The sequence below is a fragment of the Hypanus sabinus genome, unplaced genomic scaffold (assembly GCF_030144855.1).
Source record: "Hypanus sabinus isolate sHypSab1 unplaced genomic scaffold, sHypSab1.hap1 scaffold_1304, whole genome shotgun sequence".
Lineage (NCBI taxonomy): Eukaryota > Metazoa > Chordata > Chondrichthyes > Myliobatiformes > Dasyatidae > Hypanus > Hypanus sabinus.
In genome coordinates this window covers 2,923-20,219 of record NW_026779372.1, presented here as the reverse complement: position 1 = coordinate 20,219, position 17,297 = coordinate 2,923, and the positions used below count along the sequence as shown (strand labels likewise).

The following is a 17,297-nucleotide window of genomic DNA, read 5'->3' as shown; positions in this document are numbered from 1 at the left end:
TGGATGTGCAGAGGATGTTTCCATTAGCGGGGGAGTCTAGGACCAGGGGACACAGATAGAGTGGATGTGGTGAGGATGTTTCCTGTAGTGAGAGAGTCTAGGACCAGAGGACACAGATTGAGTGGATGTGGAGAGGATGTTTCCTATAGTGGGGGAGTCTAGGACCAGCGGACACGGCTAGAGTGGATGTGCTGAGGATGTTTCCTGTAGTGGGGGCGTCTAGGACCAGAGGACACAGGTAGAGTGGATGTGGAGAGGTTGTTTCCTGTAGTGGGAGAGTCTAGGACCAGAGGACACAGATAGAGTGGATGTGGAGAGGATGTTTCCTGTAGTGGGGGAGTCTAGGACCAGAGGACACAGAGAGAGTGGATGTGCTGAGGATGTTTCCTGTAGTGGGGGAGCTTAGGACCCGAGGACACAGACAGAGTTGTTGTGGAGAGGATATTTCCTATAGTGGGGGAGTCTAGGACCAGAGGTCACGGCTAGACTGGATGTGCTGAGGATGTTTCCTTTGGTGGGGGAGTCTAGGACCAGATGACACAGAGCGGATGTGCAGAGGATGTTTCCATTAGCGGGGGAGTCTAGGACCAGGGGACACAGATAGAGTGGATGGAGAGAGGATATGTCCTGTGGTGGGGGCGTTTACGACCAGAGGATTCAGATAGAGTGGATGTGGAGTGGATGTTTCCTGTCGTGGGGGAGTCTAGGACCACAGATCGAGTGGATGTGGAGAGTTTGTTTCCTGCAGTGTTGGCGTCTAGAACCAGAGGACCGAGATAGAGTGGATGTTGAGAGGTTGTATCCTGTAGTGGGGCAGTCTAGGACCAGAGGACACAGATTGAGTGGAAGTGGAGAGGATGTTTCCTGTAGTGGGTGAGTCTGTGACCAGAGGACAAACATAGAGTGGATGTGGAGAGGATGTTTCCTGTACTGGCGGCGTCTAGGACCAGAGCACACAGGTAGAGTGGATGTGGAGAGGATGCTTCCTGTAGTGGGGGAGTCTAGGACCAGAGGACACACATAGAGTGGATGTGGAGAGGATGTTTCCTGTAGTGGGGTAGTCTAGGTCCAGAGGACACAGACAGATTGGATGTGGAGAGGATGTATCCTGTAGTGGGGGAGTCTAGGAGCAGAGGACACAGATAGAGTGGATGTGGAGAGGATGCATCCTGCAGTGGGGCAGTGTTGGACCAGAGGACAGAGATAGAGTGGATATGGAGAGGATGTTTCCTGTAGTGAGAGAGTCTAGGACCAGAGGACACAGATAGAGTGGATGTGGAGAGGATGCTTCCTGTAGTGGAGGAGTCTAGGACCAGAGGACACAGATAGAGTGGATGTGCTGAGGATGTTTCCTGTAGTGGGGGAGCTTAGGACCCGAGGACACAGACAGAGTTGTTGTGGAGAAGATGTTTCCTATAGTGGGGGAGTCTAGAACCAGATGACACAGAGCGGATGTGCAGAGGATGTTTCCATTAGCGGGGGAGTCTAGGACCAGGGGACACAGATAGAGTGGATGGAGAGAGGATATGTCCTGTAGTGGGGGCGTTTACGACCAGAGGATTCAGATAGAGTGGATGTGGAGTGGATGTTTCCTGTCGTGGGGGAGTCTAGGACCACAGATCGAGTGGATGTGGAGAGTTTGTTTCCTGTAGTGTTGGCGTCTAGGACCAGAGGACCGAGATAGAGTGGATGTTGAGAGGTTGTTTCCTGTAGTGGGGCAGTCTAGGACCAGAGGACACAGATTGAGTGGAAGTGGAGAGGATGTTTCCTGTAGTGGGGGAGTCTGTGACCAGAGGACACACATAGAGTGGATGTGGAGAGGACGTCTCCTGTAGTGGGGGCGTCTAGTACCAGAGGACACAGGTAAAGTGGTTGGAGAGGATGTTTCCTGCAGTGCGGGAGTCTAGGACCAGAGGATACAGGTAGAGTGGATGTGGAGAGGATCTTTCCTGTAGTGGGGGAGTTTAGGACCAGAGGACACAGGTAGATTTGATGTGGAGAGATTGTTTCCTGTAGTGGGGGAGTCTAGGACCAGATGACACAGAGTGGATGTGCAGAGGATGTTTCCATTAGCGGGGGAGTCTAGGACCAGGGGACACAGATAGAGTGGATGTGGTGAGGATGTTTCCTGTAGTGAGAGAGTCTAGGACCAGAGGACACAGATTGAGTGGATGTGGAGAGGATGTTTCCTATAGTGGGGGAGTCTAGGACCAGCGGACACGGCTAGAGTGGATGTGCTGAGGATGTTTCCTGTAGTGGGGGCGTCTAGGACCAGAGGACACAGGTAGAGTGGATGTGGAGAGGTTGTTTCCTGTAGTGGGAGAGTCTAGGACCAGAGGACACAGATAGAGTGGATGTGGAGAGGATGTTTCCTGTAGTGGGGGAGTCTAGGACCAGAGGACACAGAGAGAGTGGATGTGCTGAGGATGTTTCCTGTAGTGGGGGAGCTTAGGACCCGAGGACACAGACAGAGTTGTTGTGGAGAGGATATTTCCTATAGTGGGGGAGTCTAGGACCAGAGGACACAGCTAGACTGGATGTGCTGAGGATGTTTCCTTTGGTGGGGGAGTCTAGGACCAGATGACACAGAGCGGATGTGCAGAGGATGTTTCCATTAGCGGGGGAGTCTAGGACCAGGGGACACAGATAGAGTGGATGGAGAGAGGATATGTCCTGTAGTGGGGGCGTTTACGACCAGAGGATTCAGATAGAGTGGATGTGGAGTGGATGTTTCCTGTCGTGGGGGAGTCTAGGACCACAGATCGAGTGGATGTGGAGAGTTTGTTTCCTGCAGTGTTGGCGTCTAGAACCAGAGGACCGAGATAGAGTGGATGTTGAGAGGTTGTATCCTGTAGTGGGGCAGTCTAGGACCAGAGGACACAGATTGAGTGGAAGTGGAGAGGATGTTTCCTGTAGTGGGTGAGTCTGTGACCAGAGGACAAACATAGAGTGGATGTGGAGAGGATGTTTCCTGTACTGGCGGCGTCTAGGACCAGAGCACACAGGTAGAGTGGATGTGGAGAGGATGCTTCCTGTAGTGGGGGAGTCTAGGACCAGAGGACACACATAGAGTGGATGTGGAGAGGATGTTTCCTGTAGTGGGGTAGTCTAGGTCCAGAGGACACAGACAGATTGGATGTGGAGAGGATGTATCCTGTAGTGGGGGAGTCTAGGAGCAGAGGACACAGATAGAGTGGATGTGGAGAGGATGCATCCTGCAGTGGGGCAGTGTTGGACCAGAGGACAGAGATAGAGTGGATATGGAGAGGATGTTTCCTGTAGTGAGAGAGTCTAGGACCAGAGGACACAGATAGAGTGGATGTGGAGAGGATGCTTCCTGTAGTGGAGGAGTCTAGGACCAGAGGACACAGATAGAGTGGATGTGGAGAGGATGTTTCCTGTAGTGGGGGAGTCTAGGACCAGAGGACCCAGAGAGAGTGGATGTGCTGAGGATGTTTCCTGTAGTGGGGGAGCTTAGGACCCGAGGACACAGACAGAGTTGTTGTGGAGAGGATGTTTCCTATAGTGGGGGAGTCTAGAACCAGATGACACAGAGCGGATGTGCAGAGGATGTTTCCATTAGCGGGGGAGTCTAGGACCAGGGGACACAGATAGAGTGGATGGAGAGAGGATATGTCCTGTAGTGGGGGCGTTTACGACCAGAGGATTCAGATAGAGTGGATGTGGAGTGGATGTTTCCTGTCGTGGGGGAGTCTAGGACCACAGATCGAGTGGATGTGGAGAGTTTGTTTCCTGTAGTGTTGGCGTCTAGGACCAGAGGACCGAGATAGAGTGGATGTTGAGAGGTTGTTTCCTGTAGTGGGGCAGTCTAGGACCAGAGGACACAGATTGAGTGGAAGTGGAGAGGATGTTTCCTGTAGTGGGGGAGTCTGTGACCAGAGGACACACATAGAGTGGATGTGGAGAGGACGTCTCCTGTAGTGGGGGCGTCTAGTACCAGAGGACACAGGTAAAGTGGTTGGAGAGGATGTTTCCTGCAGTGCGGGAGTCTAGGACCAGAGGATACAGGTAGAGTGGATGTGGAGAGGATCTTTCCTGTAGTGGGGGAGTTTAGGACCAGAGGACACAGGTAGATTTGATGTGGAGAGATTGTTTCCTGTAGTGGGGGAGTCTAGGACCAGATGACACAGAGTGGATGTGCAGAGGATGTTTCCATTAGCGGGGGAGTCTAGGACCAGAGGACACAGATTGAGTGGATGTGGAGAGGATGTTTCCTGTAGTGGGGGAGTCTAGGACCAGCGGACACGGCTAGAGTGGATGTGCTGAGGATGTTTCCTGTAGTGGGGGCGTCTAGGACCAGAGGACACAGGTAGAGTGGATGTGGAGAGGTTGTTTCCTGTAGTGGGAGAGTCTAGGACCAGAGGACACAGATAGAGTGGATGTGGAGAGTATGTTTCCTGTAGTGGGGGAGTCTAGGACCAGAGGACACAGAGAGAGTGGATGTGCTGAGGATGTTTCCTTTGGTGGGGGAGTCTAGGACCAGATGACACAGAGCGGATGTGCAGAGGATGTTTCCATTAGCGGGGGAGTCTAGGACCAGGGGACACAGATAGAGTGGATGGAGAGAGGATATGTCCTGTAGTGGGGGCGTTTACGACCAGAGGATTCAGATAGAGTGGATGTGGAGTGGATGTTTCCTGTCGTGGGGGAGTCTAGGACCACAGATCGAGTGGATGTGGAGAGTTTGTTTCCTGCAGTGTTGGCGTCTAGAACCAGAGGACCGAGATAGAGTGGATGTTGAGAGGTTGTATCCTGTAGTGGGGCAGTCTAGGACCAGAGGACACAGATTGAGTGGAAGTGGAGAGGATGTTTCCTGTAGTGGGTGAGTCTGTGACCAGAGGACAGACATAGAGTGGATGTGGAGAGGATGTTTCCTGTACTGGCGGCGTCTAGGACCAGAGGACACAGGTAGAGTGGATGTGGAGAGGATGCTTCCTGTAGTGGGGGAGTCTAGGACCAGAGGACACACATAGAGTGGATGTGGAGAGGATGTTTCCTGTAGTGGGGTACTCTAGGTCCAGAGGACACAGACAGATTGGATGTGGAGAGGATGTACCCTGTAGTGGGGGAGTCTAGGACCAGAGGACACAGATAGAGTGGATGTGGAGAGGATGCATCCTGCAGTGGGGCAGTGTTGGACCAGAGGACAGAGATAGAGTGGATGTGGAGAGGATGTTTCCTGTAGTGAGAGAGTCTAGGACCAGAGGACACAGATAGAGTGGATGTGGAGAGGATGCTTCCTGTAGTGGAGTAGTCTAGGACCAGAGGACACAGATAGAGTGGATGTGCTGAGGATGTTTCCTGTAGTGGGGGAGCTTAGGACCCGAGGACACAGACAGAGTTGTTGTGGAGAGGATGTTTCCTATAGTGGGGGAGTCTAGGCCCAGAGGACACAGCTAGACTGGATGTGCTGAGGATGTTTCCTTTGGTGGGGGAGTCTAGGACCAGATGACACAGAGCGGATGTGCAGAGGATGTTTCCATTAGCGGGGGAGTCTAGGACCAGGGGACACAGATAGAGTGGATGGAGAGAGGATATGTCCTGTAGTGGGGGCGTTTACGACCAGAGGATTCAGATAGAGTGGATGTGGAGTGGATGTTTCCTGTCGTGGGGGAGTCTAGGACCACAGATCGAGTGGATGTGGAGAGTTTGTTTCCTGTAGTGTTGGCGTCTAGGACCAGAGGACCGAGATAGAGTGGACGTTGAGAGGTAGTTTCCTGTAGTGGGGCAGTCTAGGACCAGAGGACACAGATTGAGTGGAAGTGGAGAGGATGTTTCCTGTAGTGGGGGAGTCTGTGACCAGAGGACACACATAGAGTGGATGTGGAGAGGATGTTTCCTGTACTGGCGGCGTCTAGGACCAGAGGACACAGGTAGAGTGGATGTGGAGAGGATGCTTCCTGTAGTGGGGGAGTCTAGGACCAGAGGACACACATAGAGTGGATGTGGAGAGGATGTTTCCTGTAGTGGGGTAGTCTAGGACCAGAGGACACAGATAGAGTTGATGTGGAGAGGATGTTTCCTGTAGTGGGGGGTTCTGGGACCAGAGGACACAGACAGAGTGGATGTGGAGAGGATGTTTCCTGTAGTGGGGGCGTCTAGGACCAGAGGACACAGGTAGAGTGGATGTGGAGAGGCTGTTTCCTGTAGTGGGAGAGTCTAGGACCAGAGGACACAGATAGAGTGGATGTGGAGAGGATGTTTCCTGTAGTGGGGTCGTCTGGTACCAGAGGACACAGGTAGAGTGGTTGGAGAGGATGTTTCCTACAGTGCGGGAGTCTCGGACCAGAGGATACAGGTAGAGTGGATGTGGAGAGGATCTTTCCTGTAGTGGGGGAGTTTAGGACCAGAGGACACAGGTAGATTTGATGTGGAGAGTTTGTTTCCTGTAGTGGGGGAGTCTAGGACCAGATGACACAGAGTGGATGTGCAGAGGATGTTTCCATTAGCGGGGGAGTCTAGGACCAGGGGACACAGATAGAGTGGATGTGTAGAGGATGTTTCCTGTACTGGGGGCGTCTAGGACCAGAGGACACAGGTAGAGTGGATGGGGAGAGGATGTTTCCTGTAGTGTGGGATCCTAGGACCAGAGGACACAGATAGAGTGGATTTGGAGAGTATGCTTCCTGTAGTGGGGGAGTATAGGACCAGAGGACACAGATGGAGTGGATGTGGAGAGGTTGTTTCCTGTAGTGGGAGAGTCTAGGACCAGAGGACACAGATAGAGTGGATGTGGAGAGGATGTCTCCTGTAGTGGGGGCGTCTAGTACCAGAGGACACAGGTAAAGTGGTTGGAGAGGATGTTTCCTGCAGTGCGGGAGTCTAGGACCAGAGGATACAGGTAGAGTGGATGTGGAGAGGATCTTTCCTGTAGTGGGGGAGTTTAGGACCAGAGGACACAGGTAGATTTGATGTGGAGAGTTTGTTTCCTGTAGTGGGGGAGTCTAGGACCAGATGACACAGAGTGGATGTGCAGAGGATGTTTCCATTAGCGGGGGAGTCTAGGACCAGGGGACACAGATAGAGTGGATGTGGTGAGGATGTTTCATGTAGTGAGAGAGTCTAGGACCAGAGGACACAGATTGAGTGGATGTGGAGAGGATGTTTCCTATAGTGGGGGAGTCTAGGACCAGCGGACACGGCTAGAGTGGATGTGCTGAGGATGTTTCCTGTAGTGGGGGAGTCTAGGACCAGAGGACACAGATAGGGTGGATGTGGAGAGGATGCATCCTGCAGTGGGGCAGTGTTGGACCAGAGGACAGAGATAGAGTGGATGTGGAGAGGATATTTCCTGTAGTGGGGGAGTCTAGGACCAGAGGACACAGAGAGAGTGGATGTGCTGAAGATGTTTCCTTTGGTGGGGGAGTCTAGGACCAGATGACACAGAGCGGATGTGCAGAGGATGTTTCCATTAGCGGGGGAGTCTAGGACCAGGGGACACAGATAGAGTGGATGGAGAGAGGATATGTCCTGTAGTGGGGGCGTTTACGACCAGAGGATTCAGATAGAGTGGATGTGGAGTGGATGTTTCCTGTCGTGGGGGAGTCTAGGACCACAGATCGAGTGGATGTGGAGAGTTTGTTTCCTGTAGTGTTGGCGTCTAGGGCCAGAGGACCGAGATAGAGTGGATGTTGAGAGGTTGTTTCCTGTAGTGGGGCAGTCTAGGACCAGAGGACACAGATTGAGTGGAAGTGGAGAGGATGTTTCCTGTAGTGGGGGAGTCTGTGACCAGAGGACACACATAGAGTGGATGTGGAGAGGATGTTTCCTGTACTGGCGGCGTCTAGGACCAGAGGACACAGGTAGAGTGGATGTGGAGAGGATGCTTCCTGTAGTGGGGGAGTCTAGGACCAGAGGACACACATAGAGTGGATGTGGAGAGGATGTTTCCTGTAGTGGGGTAGTCTAGGTCCAGAGGACACAGACAGATTGGATGTGGAGAGGATGTTTCCTGTAGTGGGGGATCCTAGTACCAGAGGATACAGGTTGAGTTGATGTGGAGAGTTTGTTTCATGTAGTGGGGGAGTCTAGGGCCAGATGACACAGAGTGGATGTGCAGAGGATGTTTCCATTAGCGGGGGAGTCTAGGACCAGGGGACACAGATAGAGTGGATGGAGAGAGGATATTTCCTGTAGTGGGGGAGTTTAGGACCAGCGGACAGAGATAGAGTGGATGTGGAGAGGTTGTTTCCTGTAGTCGTGGAGTCTAGGACCAGAGGACACAGATAGAGTGGATGTGGAGAGGTTGTTTCCTTTAGTCCTGGAGTCTAGGACCAGAGGACACAGATAGAGTGGATGTGGAGAGGTTGTTTCCTGTAGTGGGAGAGTCTAGGACCAGAGGACACAGGTAGAGTGGATGTGGAGAGGTTGTTTCCTGTAGTGGGAGAGTCTAGGACCAGAGGACACAGATAGAGTGGATGTGGAGAGGATGTTTCCTGTAGTGGGGGAGTCTAGGACCAGAGGACACAGAGAGAGTGGATGTGCTGAGGATGTTTCCTTTGGTGGGGGAGTCTAGGACCAGATGACACAGAGCGGATGTGCAGAGGATGTTTCCATTAGCGGGGGAGTCTAGGACCAGAGGACACAGATAGAGTGGATGTGGAGAGGATGCATCCTGCAGTGGGGCAGTGTTGGACCAGAGGACAGAGATAGAGTGGATGTGGAGAGGATGTTTCCTGTAGTGAGAGAGTCTAGGACCAGAGGACACAGATAGAGTGGATGTGGAGAGGATGCTTCCTGTAGTGGAGTAGTCTAGGACCAGAGGACACAGATAGAGTGGATGTGCTGAGGATGTTTCCTGTAGTGGGGGAGCTTAGGACCCGAGGACACAGACAGAGTTGTTGTGGAGAGGATGTTTCCTATAGTGGGGGAGTCTAGGCCCAGAGGACACAGCTAGACTGGATGTGCTGAGGATGTTTCCTTTGGTGGGGGAGTCTAGGACCAGATGACACAGAGCGGATGTGCAGAGGATGTTTCCATTAGCGGGGGAGTCTAGGACCAGGGGACACAGATAGAGTGGATGGAGAGAGGATATGTCCTGTAGTGGGGGCGTTTACGACCAGAGGATTCAGATAGAGTGGATGTGGAGTGGATGTTTCCTGTCGTGGGGGAGTCTAGGACCACAGATCGAGTGGATGTGGAGAGTTTGTTTCCTGTAGTGTTGGCGTCTAGGACCAGAGGACCGAGATAGAGTGGACGTTGAGAGGTAGTTTCCTGTAGTGGGGCAGTCTAGGACCAGAGGACACAGATTGAGTGGAAGTGGAGAGGATGTTTCCTGTAGTGGGGGAGTCTGTGACCAGAGGACACACATAGAGTGGATGTGGAGAGGATGTTTCCTGTACTGGCGGCGTCTAGGACCAGAGGACACAGGTAGAGTGGATGTGGAGAGGATGCTTCCTGTAGTGGGGGAGTCTAGGACCAGAGGACACACATAGAGTGGATGTGGAGAGGATGTTTCCTGTAGTGGGGTAGTCTAGGTCCAGAGGACACAGACAGATTGGATGTGGAGAGAATGTATCCTGTAATGGGGGAGTCTAGGACCAGAGGACACAGATAGAGTTGATGTGGAGAGGATGTTTCCTGTAGTGGGGGGTTCTGGGACCAGAGGACACAGACAGAGTGGATGTGGAGAGGATGTTTCCTGTAGTGGGGGCGTCTAGGACCAGAGGACACAGGTAGAGTGGATGTGGAGAGGCTGTTTCCTGTAGTGGGAGAGTCTAGGACCAGAGGACACAGATAGAGTGGATGTGGAGAGGATGTTTCCTGTAGTGGGGTCGTCTGGTACCAGAGGACACAGGTAGAGTGGTTGGAGAGGATGTTTCCTACAGTGCGGGAGTCTCGGACCAGAGGATACAGGTAGAGTGGATGTGGAGAGGATCTTTCCTGTAGTGGGGGAGTTTAGGACCAGAGGACACAGGTAGATTTGATGTGGAGAGTTTGTTTCCTGTAGTGGGGGAGTCTAGGACCAGATGACACAGAGTGGATGTGCAGAGGATGTTTCCATTAGCGGGGGAGTCTAGGACCAGGGGACACAGATAGAGTGGATGTGTAGAGGATGTTTCCTGTACTGGGGGCGTCTAGGACCAGAGGACACAGGTAGAGTGGATGGGGAGAGGATGTTTCCTGTAGTGTGGGATCCTAGGACCAGAGGACACAGATAGAGTGGATTTGGAGAGTATGCTTCCTGTAGTGGGGGAGTATAGGACCAGAGGACACAGATGGAGTGGATGTGGAGAGGTTGTTTCCTGTAGTGGGAGAGTCTAGGACCAGAGGACACAGATAGAGTGGATGTGGAGAGGATGTCTCCTGTAGTGGGGGCGTCTAGTACCAGAGGACACAGGTAAAGTGGTTGGAGAGGATGTTTCCTGCAGTGCGGGAGTCTAGGACCAGAGGATACAGGTAGAGTGGATGTGGAGAGGATCTTTCCTGTAGTGGGGGAGTTTAGGACCAGAGGACACAGGTAGATTTGATGTGGAGAGTTTGTTTCCTGTAGTGGGGGAGTCTAGGACCAGATGACACAGAGTGGATGTGCAGAGGATGTTTCCATTAGCGGGGGAGTCTAGGACCAGGGGACACAGATAGAGTGGATGTGGTGAGGATGTTTCATGTAGTGAGAGAGTCTAGGACCAGAGGACACAGATTGAGTGGATGTGGAGAGGATGTTTCCTATAGTGGGGGAGTCTAGGACCAGCGGACACGGCTAGAGTGGATGTGCTGAGGATGTTTCCTGTAGTGGGGGAGTCTAGGACCAGAGGACACAGATAGGGTGGATGTGGAGAGGATGCATCCTGCAGTGGGGCAGTGTTGGACCAGAGGACAGAGATAGAGTGGATGTGGAGAGGATATTTCCTGTAGTGGGGGAGTGTAGGACCAGAGGACACAGAGAGAGTGGATGTGCTGAAGATGTTTCCTTTGGTGGGGGAGTCTAGGACCAGATGACACAGAGCGGATGTGCAGAGGATGTTTCCATTAGCGGGGGAGTCTAGGACCAGGGGACACAGATAGAGTGGATGGAGAGAGGATATGTCCTGTAGTGGGGGCGTTTACGACCAGAGGATTCAGATAGAGTGGATGTGGAGTGGATGTTTCCTGTCGTGGGGGAGTCTAGGACCACAGATCGAGTGGATGTGGAGAGTTTGTTTCCTGTAGTGTTGGCGTCTAGGGCCAGAGGACCGAGATAGAGTGGATGTTGAGAGGTTGTTTCCTGTAGTGGGGCAGTCTAGGACCAGAGGACACAGATTGAGTGGAAGTGGAGAGGATGTTTCCTGTAGTGGGGGAGTCTGTGACCAGAGGACACACATAGAGTGGATGTGGAGAGGATGTTTCCTGTACTGGCGGCGTCTAGGACCAGAGGACACAGGTAGAGTGGATGTGGAGAGGATGCTTCCTGTAGTGGGGGAGTCTAGGACCAGAGGACACACATAGAGTGGATGTGGAGAGGATGTTTCCTGTAGTGGGGTAGTCTAGGTCCAGAGGACACAGACAGATTGGATGTGGAGAGGATGTTTCCTGTAGTGGGGGATCCTAGTACCAGAGGATACAGGTTGAGTTGATGTGGAGAGTTTGTTTCATGTAGTGGGGGAGTCTAGGGCCAGATGACACAGAGTGGATGTGCAGAGGATGTTTCCATTAGCGGGGGAGTCTAGGACCAGGGGACACAGATAGAGTGGATGGAGAGAGGATATTTCCTGTAGTGGGGGAGTTTAGGACCAGCGGACAGAGATAGAGTGGATGTGGAGAGGTTGTTTCCTGTAGTCGTGGAGTCTAGGACCAGAGGACACAGATAGAGTGGATGTGGAGAGGTTGTTTCCTTTAGTCCTGGAGTCTAGGACCAGAGGACACAGATAGAGTGGATGTGGAGAGGTTGTTTCCTGTAGTGGGAGAGTCTAGGACCAGAGGACACAGGTAGAGTGGATGTGGAGAGGTTGTTTCCTGTAGTGGGAGAGTCTAGGACCAGAGGACACAGATAGAGTGGATGTGGAGAGGATGTTTCCTGTAGTGGGGGAGTCTAGGACCAGAGGACACAGAGAGAGTGGATGTGCTGAGGATGTTTCCTTTGGTGGGGGAGTCTAGGACCAGATGACACAGAGCGGATGTGCAGAGGATGTTTCCATTAGCGGGGGAGTCTAGGACCAGGGGACACAGATAGAGTGGATGGAGAGAGGATATGTCCTGTAGTGGGGGCGTTTACGACCAGAGGATTCAGATAGAGTGGATGTGGAGTGGATGTTTCCTGTCGTGGGGGAGTCTAGGACCACAGATCGAGTGGATGTGGAGAGTTTGTTTCCTGCAGTGTTGGCGTCTAGAACCAGAGGACCGAGATAGAGTGGATGTTGAGAGGTTGTATCCTGTAGTGGGGCAGTCTAGGACCAGAGGACACAGATTGAGTGGAAGTGGAGAGGATGTTTCCTGTAGTGGGTGAGTCTGTGACCAGAGGACAGACATAGAGTGGATGTGGAGAGGATGTTTCCTGTACTGGCGGCGTCTAGGACCAGAGGACACAGGTAGAGTGGATTTGGAGAGGATGCTTCCTGTAGTGGGGGAGTCTAGGACCAGAGGACACACATAGAGTGGATGTGGAGAGGATGTTTCCTGTAGTGGGGTAGTCTAGGTCCAGAGGACACAGACAGATTGGATGTGGAGAGGATGTACCCTGTAGTGGGGGAGTCTAGGACCAGAGGACACTGATAGAGTGGATGTGGAGAGGATGCATCCTGCAGTGGGGCAGTGTTGGACCAGAGGACAGAGATAGAGTGGATGTGGAGAGGATGTTTCCTGTAGTGAGAGAGTCTAGGACCAGAGGACACAGATAGAGTGGATGTGGAGAGGATGCTTCCTGTAGTGGAGGAGTCTAGGACCAGAGGACACAGATAGAGTGGATGTGCTGAGGATGTTTCCTGTAGTGGGGGAGCTTAGGACCCGAGGACACAGACAGAGTTGTTGTGGAGAGGATGTTTCCTATAGTGGGGGAGTCTAGGCCCAGAGGACACAGCTAGACTGGATGTGCTGAGGATGTTTCCTTTGGTGGGGGAGTCTAGGACCAGATGACACAGAGCGGATGTGCAGAGGATGTTTCCATTAGCGGGGGAGTCTAGGACCAGGGGACACAGATAGAGTGGATGGAGAGAGGATATGTCCTGTAGTGGGGGCGTTTACGACCAGAGGATTCAGATAGAGTGGATGTGGAGTGGATGTTTCCTGTCGTGGGGGAGTCTAGGACCACAGATCGAGTGGATGTGGAGAGTTTGTTTCCTGTAGTGTTGGCGTCTAGGACCAGAGGACCGAGATAGAGTGGACGTTGAGAGGTAGTTTCCTGTAGTGGGGCAGTCTAGGACCAGAGGACACAGATTGAGTGGAAGTGGAGAGGATGTTTCCTGTAGTGGGGGAGTCTGTGACCAGAGGACACACATAGAGTGGATGTGGAGAGGATGTTTCCTGTACTGGCGGCGTCTAGGACCAGAGGACACAGGTAGAGTGGATGTGGAGAGGATGCTTCCTGTAGTGGGGGAGTCTAGGACCAGAGGACACACATAGAGTGGATGTGGAGAGGATGTTTCCTGTAGTGGGGTCGTCTGGTACCAGAGGACACAGGTAGAGTGGTTGGAGAGGATGTTTCCTACAGTGCGGGAGTCTCGGACCAGAGGATACAGGTAGAGTGGATGTGGAGAGGATCTTTCCTGTAGTGGGGGAGTTTAGGACCAGAGGACACAGGTAGATTTGATGTGGAGAGTTTGTTTCCTGTAGTGGGGGAGTCTAGGACCAGATGACACAGAGTGGATGTGCAGAGGATGTTTCCATTAGCGGGGGAGTCTAGGACCAGGGGACACAGATAGAGTGGATGTGTAGAGGATGTTTCCTGTACTGGGGGCGTCTAGGACCAGAGGACACAGGTAGAGTGGATGGGGAGAGGATGTTTCCTGTAGTGTGGGATCCTAGGACCAGAGGACACAGATAGAGTGGATTTGGAGAGTATGCTTCCTGTAGTGGGGGAGTATAGGACCAGAGGACACAGATGGAGTGGATGTGGAGAGGTTGTTTCCTGTAGTGGGAGAGTCTAGGACCAGAGGACACAGATAGAGTGGATGTGGAGAGGATGTCTCCTGTAGTGGGGGCGTCTAGTACCAGAGGACACAGGTAAAGTGGTTGGAGAGGATGTTTCCTGCAGTGCGGGAGTCTAGGACCAGAGGATACAGGTAGAGTGGATGTGGAGAGGATCTTTCCTGTAGTGGGGGAGTTTAGGACCAGAGGACACAGGTAGATTTGATGTGGAGAGTTTGTTTCCTGTAGTGGGGGAGTCTAGGACCAGATGACACAGAGTGGATGTGCAGAGGATGTTTCCATTAGCGGGGGAGTCTAGGACCAGGGGACACAGATAGAGTGGATGTGGTGAGGATGTTTCATGTAGTGAGAGAGTCTAGGACCAGAGGACACAGATTGAGTGGATGTGGAGAGGATGTTTCCTATAGTGGGGGAGTCTAGGACCAGCGGACACGGCTAGAGTGGATGTGCTGAGGATGTTTCCTGTAGTGGGGGAGTCTAGGACCAGAGGACACAGATAGGGTGGATGTGGAGAGGATGCATCCTGCAGTGGGGCAGTGTTGGACCAGAGGACAGAGATAGAGTGGATGTGGAGAGGATGTTTCCTGTAGTGGGGGAGTCTAGGACCAGAGGACACAGAGAGAGTGGATGTGCTGAAGATGTTTCCTTTGGTGGGGGAGTCTAGGACCAGATGACACAGAGCGGATGTGCAGAGGATGTTTCCATTAGCGGGGGAGTCTAGGACCAGGGGACACAGATAGAGTGGATGGAGAGAGGATATGTCCTGTTGTGGGGGCGTTTACGACCAGAGGATTCAGATAGAGTGGATGTGGAGTGGATGTTTCCTGTCGTGGGGGAGTCTAGGACCACAGATCGAGTGGATGTGGAGAGTTTGTTTCCTGTAGTGTTGGCGTCTAGGGCCAGAGGACCGAGATAGTGTGGATGTTGAGAGGTTGTTTCCTGTAGTGGGGCAGTCTAGGACCAGAGGACACAGATTGAGTGGAAGTGGAGAGGATGTTTCCTGTAGTGGGGGAGTCTGTGACCAGAGGACACACATAGAGTGGATGTGGAGAGGATGTTTCCTGTACTGGCGGCGTCTAGGACCAGAGGACACAGGTAGAGTGGATGTGGAGAGGATGCTTCCTGTAGTGGGGGAGTCTAGGACCAGAGGACACACATAGAGTGGATGTGGAGAGGATGTTTCCTGTAGTGGGGTAGTCTAGGTCCAGAGGACACAGACAGATTGGATGTGGAGAGGATGTTTCCTGTAGTGGGGGATCCTAGTACCAGAGGATACAGGTAGAGTTGATGTGGAGAGTTTGTTTCATGTAGTGGGGGAGTCTAGGGCCAGATGACACAGAGTGGATGTGCAGAGGATGTTTCCATTAGCGGGGGAGTCTAGGACCAGGGGACACAGATAGAGTGGATGGAGAGAGGATATTTCCTGTAGTGGGGGAGTTTAGGACCAGCGGACAGAGATAGAGTGGATGTGGAGAGGTTGTTTCCTGTAGTCGTGGAGTCTAGGACCAGAGGACACAGATAGAGTGGATGTGGAGAGGTTGTTTCCTTTAGTCCTGGAGTCTAGGACCAGAGGACACAGATAGAGTGGATGTGGAGAGGTTGTTTCCTGTAGTGGGAGAGTCTAGGACCAGAGGACACAGATAGATTGGATGTGGAGAGGATGTTTCCTGTAGTGGGGGAGTCTAGGACCAGAGGACACAGATAGAGTGGATGTGCTGAGAATGTTTCCTGTAGTGGGGGAGTCTTGGACCAGAGGACACAGATAGAGTGGATGTGGAGAAGATGTTTCCTATAGTGGGGGAGTCTAGGACCAGAGGACACAGATAGAGTGGATGGGGAGAGGATGTTTCCTGTATTGGGGGAGTCTAGGACCAGAGGACACAGATAGTGTGGATGTGGAGAGGATGTTTCCTATGGTGGGGGAGTCTAGGACCAGAGGACAGAGATAGAGTGGATGTGGAGAGGATGTTTCCTGTCGTGGTCCAGAGGACCCACATAGAGTGTCATCTCCGTCCTTAATCCACTCCCCCGAATCTTGACGCTGTCCCCCCCTTGTTTTAGACTCACCTACCGGTCTGAACGACTTTCCTGCCTCTGTCCTATCTGTCCCTTTTATAATTTTATATGGTTTTGTAAGATCTCCCATATTCCAGCCAGTCCAGTCCCAGGTTGCCTTCAATGTTCTCCCTTGGCTTGACTGTCCTCGTGTTGAGCTCAGCGGAGTTCGTGGCGTCTGAAACCGCATATAATAACGCCGGGGGGTGGGTGTCACCGTCCCGTGATGAGGGGGGGGGGTCGTTCGGCGGGTGGATCGAAGGCCCCAGCTCCGCGCCGTCCTCCCGAATAAAACTACGGCAGCTGGAACGAGGGCGCAAAGTCTGGCGGAGATGCGGGGCAGAGCGGCGTAAGTCGGGGCAGAGCGGCGTAAGTCGGGACAGTGCGCGGCGCGGCACTTGGGGGTTCAAACGGAAGCGGGACAGGGCACACTCGGCCTGAACGTCTGGCGCCGCGAAGTAATCTCTGACTGTTCCACCCGCCTCCTTCCCCACCCTCGTCCCCCAACCAACAGGCTCTCCAACCAGCCCCTGTGTCAGGGCAACGACTACATCGACTCCAGCCGGCCCCCGGTGCCTCCGCCGTACCGCCACTGCCCGCACAACCCGCCCCGGAAGGGCCGGTCGAGCCGCGGGAACTCGAGAAGGTGAACGCCAGCCCATCTCCAAGACCACCCTCCCTCCACGTCTCCGTCACTCCTCCCCGACTCCATCACCAACCCAGTCTCCATCGCTCCCTCCCGCCCAGTCTCCGTCACCCCCACCTCCCTTACTCCCCTTCCTCCGCGTCTCCGTCACTCCTCCCCGACTCCATCACCAACCCAGTCTCCATCGCTCCCTCCCGCCCAGTCTCCGTCACCCCCACCTCCCTTACTCCCCTCCCTCCGCGTCTCCGTCACTCCTCCCCGACTCCATCACCAACCCAATCTCCATCGCTCCCTCCCGCCCAGTCTCCGTCACCCCCACCTCCCTTACTCCCCTCCCATCGCGTCTCCGTCACTCCTTCCCGACTCCATCACCAACCCAGTCTCCATCGCTCCCTCCCGCCCAGTCTCCGTCACCCCCACCTCCCTTACTCCCCTCCCTCCGCGTCTCCGTCACTCCTTCCCGACTCCATCACCAACCCAGTCTCCATCGCTCCCTCCCGCCCAGTCTCCGTCACCC

At 53.4% G+C, this 17,297-nt stretch overlaps 1 protein-coding gene across 1 annotated transcript in view; it reads left to right on the top strand.

Annotated features, from left to right (window-relative positions):
* The window catches only part of LOC132386775 (uncharacterized), a 77,646-nt gene extending 60,803 nt beyond the window's left edge, over positions 1-16,843 (top strand). The window contains exon 5 of the mRNA XM_059959106.1: positions 16,649-16,843. Coding sequence (XP_059815089.1) covers positions 16,649-16,784 — 136 coding nt within the window. The 3' untranslated portion in view covers positions 16,785-16,843. The remainder of the gene's footprint in view (positions 1-16,648) is intronic.
* The last annotated feature ends 454 nt before the right edge of the window (positions 16,844-17,297 follow it).